Below are 12,633 nucleotides of genomic sequence, written 5' to 3'. Positions count from 1 at the left end.
TGGGCACGGTGGCTCATGCCTGTAATCCCAGTGCTTTGGGAGGCTGAGGCAGGTGGATCACCAGAGGTCAGGAGTTCGAGACCAGCCTGACCAACATGGTGAAAACCTGTCTCTACTAAACACAAAAAATTAGCCGGGCGTGGTGCTGCATGCCTGTGATCCCAGCTACTTAGGAGGCTGAGGCAAGATAATCACTTGAACCTGGGAGGCGGAGGTTGCAGTGAGCTGAGATTGTGCCATTGCACTCCAGCCAGGACAACAAGAGTGAAACTCCATCTCAGAGACAGAAAAAACAAACAAACAAACAAAAAAAATCACAATAAACCATCTGCAGCTACACTCAACGACATAGATGAAATGAACAAACATAACAAGGGAACCTGGACAAGAAAAGTTTATACCACACGATTCCATTTTGTACGCAATTCAAAATCAGGCAAAATGAATCCATGCTGTTAACAATCAGGACAGTGGTCACCCTTGCAGGGGTACTGACAGGAAGAACCTGAGGGAACTGCTGGGGGCTAGGCATGTTCTGTGGCTCTGTGCTGCATCTGGGTGTGGAGTAGACAGGGCTGCAGTTTGCGAAGAGTCACTGAGCTCTATGCTTACTTACACCTTCACTTCACTCTATGTATGTTACACGTCAAAAAACAGTAAAAACAAATTTAAAACACCACAGTGGCAAACTGAATGACTAGAAAACCAATGACAATCAAAAATGACCATAGGCCCTACTGCTGATGAACATTTCTTCTAAAAATGACACACCTCCAGTGACACACAGGAGTTATATCTGGGTCTTATCCAAGCCACCCCTCCAGCCCAGGAGTAGTTAGCAAAGAGGTTGGCATTTCCCTCTGGGAGCAGGTGATGAGCTGGCAACAGAGCCTTCTGTGGCTACTGCAAACAATCAGGTGTGTGGGGCTGTCATAAGCAGATGGCTAAGCCCCATGTGGTAAGATCCAGATGTTGCGTAATAATGATTAGAGGAGAAAATGCAGGGTAGTAGAAGAACCCACAGATGTGGCCAGGTGCAATGGCACATGCCTGTAATGCCAGGACTTTGGGAGGCCAAGGCAGGAGGACTGCTTGAGCCCACGAGTCCGAGACCAGCCTGGGTAACACAGTGAGATCCCATCTCTACGAAAAATTTTTTAAATTAGCTGGGCCTGGTGGCACGCACCTGTAGTCCCAGCTATTCATGAGGCTGAGGTGGGAGGATTGCCGGAGCCCAGGAGGTTGAGGCTACAGTGAGCCATGACTTTGCAACTGCACTCCAACCTGGGCAAGAGAGTGAGACCTGTCTCAAAACATAACAAAACAACCCAAAGATAAGGCTGCTGCCTTGGTGGCCAGAAATTTCTGCCTTATCAGTTACGTCAAAATAATCAAAACTATCATTTGATGAATCCAGAGTAACCCCACATATTAGTCATTGACAGATGCAAGCAGTCATTCTAAAGAGTCTCTGATGTGGAATAAGTTACCAAAATAACTGTTGCAATGCTGGTCTCCCACTCCTGTGTGTGGCCCCTGCAGTTGATGGTCAACATGGAGCCAGCAGGATCCTGTGAAGGCCTAAGGCAGATCCTGTCCCTCCTGTGCTCGGAGCCCTCCAGTGGCTCCTATCTCACCCGGAGTAAAAGCTCAAGTCTTTTCAATGGCTTTCCAGGCCTTAAGTGGTTTTTTAGGGGCTCCCAGTCCCACCCTGTTACCTCATCTCCTACCTCTCTCCCCCTGGCTGACTCCACCCCAGCCACACTGGCCTCTTTGCTGTCACAAGCCAGCTTCAGAGTCTTTTCCCTAGATACATACATAGCTCGTGTTGCTCAAATGTCCCCTTTTCAGGGAGGCCTTCCCCGATCCTATTATTTAAATAAAAATCCTTGCCATGCTCCAGCTCCAGCTGGGGCACTCTCATTCCCCTTCCTTCAGTTCCTCCATAGCACTCATCATCCAACATATGTTTTACTGACTCATTTGTCAGTCTTTCCCTACTAACGTGAAAGCTCCACAAGACTTTTGTTTTTAAGAGACAGCATCTTGCTCTGTTGCCCAGGCTGGAGTGCAGTGGTGCCATCATAGCTCACTACAGCCTTGATCTTCCAGGCTCAAGTGATCCTCTCGCCTCAGCCTCCGGAGTAGCTGGGACCACAGGCATGGGCCACCACGCTTGACAAATTTTTGTATTTTTAGTAGAGATGAGGTTTCCCTGTGTTGCCCAAGCTGATCTCGAACTGCTGGGCTCAATGACCCTTCACCTTGGCCTCCCAAAGTGCTGGGATTATAGGCGTGAGCTGCTGCACCCCACTGAGAGTGAATATTTTTTGTCTTCTGCTATGTACTGCTATATTAAAACAGTGCTTGGCCTACAGAAAGCACTTAATAAATACTTGACTAAATAAATGAGTGAATGAACAAATAAATCCATCATCTACCCCCGAGTCTATAGGTTCTTTCCCTGCACTGACAACTTCCACATTCTGTCTCCAGCTCCACATGTGATCCCTAACTGCCTCCTGGATGCCACCCCTTGACTATCCCAAAGTCACATCAAACCTGGACATCCCAATTGAAACACATCACCTTCCCAAGCTGCTCCCTCTGGGGTCTACCATGTTGGTGACAGCTGCAATACTCCCTCAGTCTCTCCCAGGCCAGGGACAGATTCTGTCTCTTCTGCCTCCAGTCACTCTGTTTCCACAGCAACTGGGGTAACAGAATGAAATGTGATTTCGCTGGAGTCACCTGATCATAAGAGAGCCCAGCGGAATCATCACCCAGTAAGTAATAAAAACACGAATCCCTCCCTCTACACAAACACCTACTTGTTGACAGAGCACTTGTACAGACATTATGTCACCGAATTTTCACAACTCCGGCTTGGATGTCATTATTCCCAGACATGAGAAAACAGGTTAGAGAAATGAAACAATTTGCTTGAGGTCACCGAGTAAGAGGAAGAGCTGGGGGCTTGCATCTAGGTCCTAAGACTAAAACTGTCAGCAACCTGTACCTATCACAGTTTAAACGACTGAGGTCGGGTACAGTGGCTCACGCCTGTAATCTCAACATTTTGGGAGGCCAAGGTGGGTGGATCACTTAAATTAGCATTTGGTGCTAATTTGCCTTGAACTCCCGAGGTCAGGAGTTCAAGACCAGCCTAGCCAACATGGCGAAACCCAGTCTCTACTATAAATACAAAAATTAGCCAGGCATGGTGGCACATGCCTGTAAATTCCAGCTACTCAGAAGGCTGAGGCATGAGAATCACTTGAACCTGGGAAGTGGAGGCCATTAGTTGACAGGTGCTAAACATTGACATCAATTGGGATGGACTAGATGATGTTACAGTAACAAAGGAGTCCCTAATCTCAGTGGTTTGAAACCACAAAGTTGTATTAACTTACACTGTAATAATGCTGTGTAACAAATCATCCTAAAACTGAGACTTTTTGTTTGTTTGTTTTTGAGACAGAGTCTCACTCTGTCTCCCAGGCTGGAGTGCAGTGAAACCATCACAGTTCACTGCATCCTCAACCTTATGGGCTCAATCGATCCTCCCCACTCAGCCTCCCTAGTAGCTGGGACTACAGGCATGCGCCACCACGCCCAGCTATTTCTCGTATTTTTTTGTAGAGATAGGGTTTCCCCATGTTACCCAGGCTGGACTCAAACTCCTGGGTTCAAGCGATCCACCCACCTCGACCTCCCAACATGAAAACTGAGACTTACACCAACAAGCATTCTTCTAAGAGTTCATGGGATGGCTGCTTTGGCTGCAGTTTGGAAGGATTCAGGTCTCTTCCATGAGATTTCAGTTTTCTGGGATTAGCAGTAACCTGACAAATGTTCTCATGGCAGATCATGGGAGCACAAAACCCAAGTGCATTTAAGGCCCTTGCTGAAGTTAGATGTGCTGAAATTCCATTAAGTAAATCATATGGTCAAACCCATCAATGGAGCAGGGAAATATACTCCCCCTCCAGCGGGAGGGAGAGGAGTGGATATTTGCTGAATGACTGCCCATTCTCAAAAGGTTAACTTTTCCTTCACCCTAGCACTATCCAGAGGGTGTTCTGCTCCTTATAGTCATAAACCAGCCCCCAGGCCAGGAACAATGGCTCACACCTGTCATCCCAGCACTTTGGGAGGCTGAAGCAGGAGAACTGCTTGAGTCTAGGAGTTTGAGACCAGCCTGGAAACATGGTAGAAACCCTGTCTCTAAAAAAATAAAAAAAAAAAAACTAGCCAGGCATGTTGGCGCACACCTGCAGTACCAGCTACTCAGGAGGCTGAGGCAGGAGGATCGCTTGAGCCCAAGAGGTAGAGGCTGCAGTGAACCAAGCCAAGATCATGCCACTGCACTATAGCCTGGGAACAGAGTGAGACTCTGTCTCAATAGATAAATAAAAGGCTGACTGTCAGGCAAGTTGTATAACTTCTTTGGGCCTCAGTTTCCTCATCTGTAAAAGTGGGGATAACAGAGCTTGCCTCTTGGGGTTTATGAGGACTCAATGAGCTAATCTATGTGAGTGAGGTGTGTAGAGCAGTGACTGGCAGGTAATGTTGAATAATGTTAGCTCTCATTACTATTCTTTTATTTTTTATATTTTGGGGGTCTCGCTGTGGTGCCCAGGCTGGAGTGCAGTGGCGCAATCTCAGCTCACTACTGCCTCCATCTCCTGGGCTCAAGCAATTCTCTCATCTCAGACTCCCCAGTAGCTGGGATTACAGGTGCACACCACCATGCTCAGCTAATTTATAAAATTTTGGTAGAGATGACATCTCACTATATTGCCCAGGCTGGTCTCAAACTCCTGGGCTCATGTGATCCTCCAGTTTCGGCCTCCCAAAGTGCTGGGATTACAGGTGTGAACCACCACACCTGGCCTATTATTCTTTAAAAAAAAAAAAGTATTTATTTTAATAAAAATAGAGACAGGCTCTTGATATGTTGCCCAGGCTGGTCTGGAACTCCTGAGCTCAAGTAATCCTCCCATCTCAGCCTCTGAAAGTGCTGGGATTACAGGCATGAGCCACAGCATCCAGCCAGTTTCCCCTTCTTTAAAGTGGAGTAGATTGGCTTAGATGACCTTCCTGGACACCTTCCAGCCCCGAGCCCACTGGCTGCAGGAGGCAGGGTACGTGGCAATGATTCATTTTGTTCCAGCTGAGGAAAGTGAAACCCAGAAAGTAGAAGCCACCAGCCCAGGACCACACACTGATTCCTATGGTCATCCTGGACCTCATCCTTGGGTCTCCTTTGCTCTCTGCTGAGGGGCACAGGGATCATGCCGCCCATTTTCCAAGTAAGGAAGCTGAGGCCCAGCAAAGAAAGTGACTCAACCCATTGCCAGTTGGTTCAGGAGCAGAATCTGGTACCCTGGACTCCAGACTCCTAGTGAGGAGGAGGTGGGGTGGCAGGATCACCTGTAGAACCACAGAGATGGTCTTCTCGCCTGCCTTGGCTGCCCGCCATTTTCGGTAAGTGTCTGCCTTGAGAAGATTTTCTGCACAGTGGGTCTGGAAACAACAGTGGGAGAGGAGAATTAGAGCACAGAAATGACAGCTAGGCCTCCAGCTCTCAGTTGATTCCTTCGAGTCCTCCCAAGGCCTCTACGATCCTCCAGACTTAAGCTCTCCCGTTAATCCCCCCACACTCTGCCTGGAGTTTCCCTTACAACACTTTCCCGTGGAAGTTCACCTATGGGCTCTCCAAGAAAGCTTTCCTTATTCCTCCTTTTCTCTCCGGAAGTTCGTTCCCTAGACGCCGGAACGTCCCTAATTCAACATCTCTCCACAATTCACTTTTAGTCTCCTGGAAATCCCCCCATGACTCTCCTTAGACTTCCAAGAAGAACCCCAAGAGTTCTTTTTAGAGTTGTCCTCATTAATTCCCTCACGTCTTCCAACCTCCCCCATGCAGGTCCCTCACCGAGTCCTGGCTGCTGCAGGACACGACATGGCGGAGGCGGATCTCCGGCATGTCAACGTCGTGGGCTTCGCCTGGCCAGAAGGATGAGGTAGGGTCTGGGGTCCGAGAGGCAGGGAGGGTGGGAGGGGGTGAGGTGCGCCCTGCGCGGGCTGAAGCGCGCAAGCGCGCGAGGCTTGGGCCTTTCAAACCCCGGCGCGCCGGCGCTGGCGTCGACACTGCGCAAGCCCAGTCGCGCCTCTCCACAGCGGGAAGAGCGCTGCGTTCCTTAGCAACGAGCGTTTCCTCCAGCCCCGCCTCCCTCTGCCACACACCCCCGCTCTAGCCCCGCCTCCCGATGACGTCCGCACCTTGCTTTCTAGGCGCCTAGCAACAGAAGCGACCTCCGGGATTGGTGTCTAGAAGAAATTCGCCATTCTCATTGGACGATGCAGTCACCGCTCACACTGGAGCCTGGAAAGCAAATCTTTTTGCTGTATTATTATTATTTATTTTATTATTTTTTAAAATTTTTTGTTGAGACAGGGTCTTGCTCTCTCACCCAGGATGGAGTGCAATGGCAGGATCTCGGCTTTCTGCAACCTCTGTCTCCTGGGGCCAAGGGATCCCCCCACTTCAGCCTCCTAAGTAGCTGGGATTACAGGCACTCGCCACCACATTCGGCTGATTTTTGTATTTTTTGTGGAAACACGGGGTGAGGGGGCGGCGGGTCTTGCTATCTTGCCCAGACTGGTCTCGAACTCCTGAGCTCAAGCGATCCACCTGCCTCGGCCTCTCAAAGTGCTGGAACTACAGGCGTGAGCCACCGCACTGGGCTAGGACAGCAAATCTGAGTGAATTTTCGTAGTTTCCTAGGAAACCTGGATTCTACGCAACAGGATGTCCTCAAACGGCTCAGGCGGCTGCAGTCTTCACTCTGTCCCCCTGCCCCACCCCCACACACACACACATACACATACACATACACATACGCGCGCGCGCGCGAAAAAAAATATATCAGATCTGTCTCAGCCTTATGCCTGAGGCCAAAAGAGAAGGGTTCAGCGTTCTAAATATAACGCAAAGTATGTGCCCAACCCCCCCCCCCCCATACACACACCCCTATCCTGGAGTTTGTCCAAAAAAGCCTCAGTTTCCCAATATGTAGACTGTGGACATCTGTCTTTTACTACGCCCGCCTATGGCTGCTGACAGGCATCCCCTCTGTTCATTCGGTCCCTTGGAAAGCCAAGGGTGCAGCCCAGGGTGGGGTCGCAGCTGGAGACAGCCCAAACATACAAGGAGTGTGAGCCAAGCACATGAAGAGAAGGGAAGGGAGACAAGGCACCCCGCACCCACAGGACCAGCCTGGACATGCTGGGTGCTCCCAGGTGGGGCCCTATCCACACTGGGTGCTTCCTTGGGAGGAGAAGGAAAGAGAGAGAAGGAGAGGGCATCCCAGTTCTTGCAGCCACTGGGAATCAAGTGACCCAACTCCGTCTTGGTCTTCAAGCAAACAAACAAACAAAAATGGGCTGTGGGAAGGTGAGAAAACAGGGTAGTGACTTTCTGGGTTCTAATGGAAGAGGGGGCTGGAAGCCCAGACTTCTGGGGTATCCATGGAGGTGGGGGGCTGGGCACAAGATGCCCAGGTCGCTTTGGATTCTGGTTCCGCCTTCCCAACCCGGAGGCCACAGAGGACTGCCCTGGGTTCTGACCTCAGCTATTTCTCCCCGCAGGGTGAATGTGGGTACGGACCCGCCCCTCCTCAGCTTCCTATAAAAGCTGGAGACCGGGAACTGCCGATACACACACCATGAGGCCCTCCAGGAGACAAGGGACCCTTCTGCTGGCCTTCGTGCTGCTCTGCACCCTCCTGGGTCTTGGTAAGTGACAAGGGACCTGGACTCTCTCTGGAACCTCAGGAAGAGAGAGGTCCCAGACAGGGAGAGAGAAAGAGAGAGAGAGCCTTCAGCAAGTCCTCAAGGTGAATGGGCAGACATTCTGGAAATTCAGATTTATGGAAGAGGTCAAGGGTAAAGGAAGAGAAAGCCTGGGGGTCCCAGAGAAGAAAAGCTTCTGTGATTGGGTCCCTGAGAGAGGGGCTTGGTGGGCTCTGAATCCTCCATCCTCCAGGAAGGATCCCAAATACATCTCAGTTCTAGGAAATCAGATGAGAGCATGGCTGGAAAGGGAAATCTTTAAAAACATAATTTTTTAAAAGAGGGAGAAAGTCTGGTACGGTGTCTCATGCCTGTAACCCCAGCATTTTAAGAGGCCGAGGCGGGTGGGTCACTTCAGGTCAGGAGTTCGAGACCAGCCTGGCCAACATAGTGAAACCCTGTCTTTACTAAAAATACAAAAAAAGTTAGCTGAGTGTGGTGATGGGCGCCTGTAATCCTAGCTACTTGGGAGGCTGAGGTGGAAGGATTGCTTGAGCCCGGGAGGCAAAGGTTGCAGTGAGCCAAGATCGCACCACTGCACACCCCAGTCTGGGTGACAGAGCAAAACTCCATCTCAAAAAACTAAATTAATATAATATATATATTTTTTAAAGAGGGAAAGAGATTTCTTTTCTCCTTAGACTAAGAAATTCAGGCCCCAGTCCCCTCCTCCCCTGCACACAGGAGTCCAGGCAAGCCTCACTTTCCCCAGGACCCAGGTATCTGGGCCCCTAGATTTCCCCTCTCTCAGGACCAAGAAGTTCAAGTCCTCTGCCCTCCTGGTCCTCACTCTCCCTCCTTGACCTGGGATGCAGTCCCCAGCCTCAGGGCCCCCTGCCTGAGCTCCCGCTGTCTACAAGACCTACGTGGTACCTTCAAGGAGGAGAATCCCACATTCAGGAACCAGCTGGACCTGAAGTTTCACAAAAGTCCATGGAAACCTCCACCACAACCCCTCCCTGCCCCTGAGCTTTCTCAGAGGACCCTGGCATCCAAAATCCCCAGCCACGTAATTAGGCAAACAGGCTTCATGGTGGAGTCGCTTCCCGTCCCTGGAAGCAGCTTTGCTGGCATCACCACTGCTTCTTCGTCCTACTCTGGACAGTTCCTTGGGCAGCGGTCAACATCCTGACCATGAAAAACCAGGGAGCTGCTGGTCCCTCCTCTCTCAGGACACAAAAGTCCTAAGTCAAAGTTGTGGTCCGAAGACCACACCACCCATGACTACAGCCTCGCCTTCTGTCTACACTGCAGGGTGCCCACTACGCTGTGAAATATGTAAGGCGCCTGGGAGCAGGTGCCATGGCCAAATGAGGACCTGCAGCAGCGACAAGGACACATGTGTGCTCCTGGTGGGGAAGGCTACTTCAAGTAAGACGATGTGGCCTGGGACCTGGTGGGGAGATGGGGTGTACCTTCAGGGTGGAAGAGACTACCATGCTGAGGGGGGATCATCATGGTTCTCAAGATGGGGGAGCGTGGGAAGAAATCAGTGGAGAGCAGGAAAGAGGGAAAGACCATCATGAGATGGAGGGAAGAGAAATAAATGGTGTGATGGAAATCATTATTGTCACGGGATTCTGAAAATGAGACTGTCCTAAAGAGAAGGAAAACGGGGGGAGGGGTGAGAGTTAATAGACTTTCTTAGGCAGAAGAGGGGTAAGGAAAGACATTGTGTGGGGGGGGCAGAGAAATAGTGAGAGGGGAAGAATCTAACTGGCAGGAGGTGGAAATGATGGAGAGTGGATAGAGAAGGAAGAGGCTGGGCTAGGGTGGGAGAGTGTTAAAAGGAAGAGGTCATTCCTGGCAGCAGAGGGAGGAGAGATGATGTTGGAGTGTTGGAGTAGTGGGAGAGACAGAAAAGGGACCACCCCAAACAGGAGAGGGATGATAACCTTGAAGTATGGAACAAACCATTTTTTTTTCTTTTTTGAGACGGAGTCTCGCTCTGTCACCCAGGATGAAGTGCAGTGGCACGATCTCTGCTCACTGCAACCTCCACTTTCCGGGTTCAAGCAGTTCTCCTGCCTCAGTCTCCCAAGCAGCTGGAATTACAGGTGCGTGCCATCACGCCTGGCTAATTTTTGTTTTTAGTAGAGACGGGGTTTCGTCATGTTGGCCAGGCTGGTCTCCAACTCCTGACCTCAAGTGATCCTCCCGCCTCGGCCTCCCAAAGTGCTGGGATTACAGGCATGAGCCACCGTGCCTGGCTGAGCAAATCATCTTAAAGAGGAGAAGCAGAGACAGGGAGGGGGAGATATGGATGAGCAAAATAAAAGGGAGGCCAGGCACGGTGGTTCACGCCTGTAATCCCAACATTTTGGGAGGTTGAGATGGGAGGATCGCTTAAGCCCAGGAGTTTGAGATCAGCCAGGACAACAAAAAGAGATCCCATCTCTACAGAAAAAGAAAAAAAATTAGTTGTGCATGGTGGCACATGCCTGTAGTCCCAGCCACTTGGGAGGCTGAGACAGGAGGATCACTTGAGCTTGGGAGATCGAGGCTGTAGTAAGTTAAGTGCACACCACTGCACTCCAGCCTGGGTGACAGAGGGAAACCTGTCTCAGAAAATAAAATGGAAGAGAGAAGATGGGCATGAGTTAAATGAAAGAGACCACCCCAGACCTGAAAAAGGATGGAGGAGAAAGGGAGCAATGGAAGAGACCAGTGGGGAACAGGGATGTTTATACAAAGCTGAAAGAGACTTTTAGTCACAGGAGGAGAGATGGTGAGGCCTGGTGAGGGAATGAAGGTGACTTCGGATGCAGGGAGAAACCACTGGTCGGGAGGGGCTGTGAAAGGAAAGTGAGATAGAAGATCACCCAGCCACCGTTGGTGGGTTAGGGAAGGACCTGAAAGGCTTGAAGAGACCCCCCCATCCCGACATAGAAGAGGAAACGCACCCTGGGGAAGGGAGGAGAGGGAGCTGGGGGACCCCTCCATGGGGTGAAGGGGGAACCAGTGAATTGGGTAGGAAGAGACCACCACATGGTGGGGAGGGGGAAGGCCGGGGAGGCTGGAAGAACCCACCTTAAACATAGACCTGAAAATAGCTAAGAGGGGCAGCAAGAGACCCTTGATGGGAGGTCTGAGGAGTGACCATGGCAGGATCTGAGAGAGGAGGATGCCTGTTGCTGGGACTGGGGTTCATTGAAAGAGACTACAGGGTGGGCGGGGGAGTGGCGGGGAGTTATGGAGGCTGGAAGAGACCATTTCACGAAGGCATGGGGGTGGCCATAGGCGGCCTGAAATAGAGCAATCCTGGCAGGACAGGGAGAGAGGGGTGGCCGTGGGTGGGGTGGGGTGGGGTGGAAGGGACCACATCCGGCAGGCTGAGGTTGGCAATGGGGAGCTGGAAGAGACCACCGAAGGCCGACTAGGGGCTATGGCAGCGGGAGGGAGGGCTACCTAAGAAACCACTCCAGGCCATGCATCAGACAGATTAGGCCGCATGGCTCTAGGGGACTTGAAAGAGACCACCCTGGCCGGGCGGGTGCAATGGCTCCCGCCTGTAATCCCAGCACTTTGGGAGGCCCAGGTGGGGGGATCACCTGAGGTCAGGAGTTCGAGACTAGCCTGGCCAACATGGTGAAACCCCGTCTCTGCTAAAAATACAAAAAAATAGCTGGGCATGGTGGCGGTCGCCTGTGATCGCAGCTACTCGGGAGGTGGAGGTTGCAGTGAGCGAGATCGCTCCATTGCACTCCAGCCTGGGCGACTCCATCTAAAAAAAAGAAATAAAAAGAAAGAAAAACAAGAAAGAGACCACCCCAGGAAGTTGTGGGGTTGGGGAGGCCTAGGGTTAGGTGAGACCTTGAGGCAGGGGTTGAGGCCAGGGAGTGGTCAGCCAGCACCATCCTGCCTGTCCCCATCCCACAGAGGGCAAGGAGTGGGTGCACACCTACAAGGGCTGCATGAGGTCCCAGGACTGCTATTCCGGCGTTGTATCCACCACCATGGGCCCCAGGGACTACATGGTAACCAGATCCTTCTGCTGCCAGAGCGACGGCTGCAACAGTGCCTTTTTGTCCGGTAAGAGCCCGTGGTGCGTGGTGTGTGCTCTGGGTCTCTACTGACCCTTGCTGTAGCTACTTGCTGGCTCTGAGCCTGTTTCCTTACCTGTAAAATGCAGTGTCTGTTAGCAACCCTGGTGTTCCCCGGGGTTGTTGGGAGGTTGGGGGAACGGTTTAAACATCTCTAATTCACCTTACACTTCATCCTCATCCTCAGTTCCCTTGACCGATCGTACTGAGAATGGCCTGATGTGCCCCGCCTGCACTGCAACCTTTAGGGACAAATGCATGGGGCCCATGACCCGCTGTACTGGCCAGGAAAACCGCTGCGTCTCCTTATCTGGACACGTGCAGGCTGGTGAGTGGTGCCTGGATCTCTCCAGAAGGAAACAGAACTAGAGGCCCAAACTTCTAGGTTCCATGGGAGGAGAGGGTTCCAGAGAAGTGGGTGAGGATGTGTTCTGGGATTATGAGGAAGAAGGGGCTGAGGTCCCTGATTCCAGTCTGAAATCTCCCTTTCAGGTATCTTCAAACCCAGATTTGCCATGCGGGGCTGTGCTACAGAGAGTATGTGCTTCGCCAAGCCTGGTGCTGAACTGCCCACAGGCACCCATGTCCTCTTCCTCCACCATACAGAGTGTACTCACTCCCCCTGGAAAGCTATCTGAACCGAGGAAGATATACGTGGTGTGAAGTCTCCATTTGTCCCCAGCCTGTAACTCCCCGTGTGCCTATAAAAAAGTTAATAGAGCAAGCCTGA

The 12,633-nt window shown here is 51.3% G+C and overlaps 2 protein-coding genes across 2 annotated transcripts in view; one reads left to right on the top strand and one right to left on the bottom strand.

The window, feature by feature from the left end:
* The window catches only part of XRCC1 (X-ray repair cross complementing 1), a 33,596-nt gene extending 27,401 nt beyond the window's left edge, over nt 1-6,195 (bottom strand). Inside the window, exons 1-2 of the mRNA XM_003915641.3 lie at nt 5,942-6,195; nt 5,437-5,529 (exon numbers count right to left, since the gene is read on the bottom strand). Coding sequence (XP_003915690.1) covers nt 5,437-5,529; nt 5,942-5,992 — 144 coding nt within the window. The 5' untranslated portion in view covers nt 5,993-6,195. The remainder of the gene's footprint in view (nt 1-5,436; nt 5,530-5,941) is intronic.
* An 858-nt stretch (nt 6,196-7,053) lies between these two features.
* Nucleotides 7,054-12,633, top strand: PINLYP (phospholipase A2 inhibitor and LY6/PLAUR domain containing). The gene is made up of 5 exons (XM_021931144.2): nt 7,054-7,803; nt 9,115-9,231; nt 11,740-11,892; nt 12,091-12,231; nt 12,396-12,633. Exons 1-5 carry the CDS (start codon nt 7,662-7,664, stop codon nt 12,539-12,541), a joined length of 699 nt encoding a protein of 232 aa, XP_021786836.1. The 5' UTR covers nt 7,054-7,661; the 3' UTR covers nt 12,542-12,633.

This window comes from Papio anubis, chromosome 20 (assembly GCF_008728515.1).
Source record: "Papio anubis isolate 15944 chromosome 20, Panubis1.0, whole genome shotgun sequence".
NCBI classification, from domain to species: domain Eukaryota; kingdom Metazoa; phylum Chordata; class Mammalia; order Primates; family Cercopithecidae; genus Papio; species Papio anubis.
This window is presented reverse-complemented; position numbering and strand designations above follow the sequence as displayed.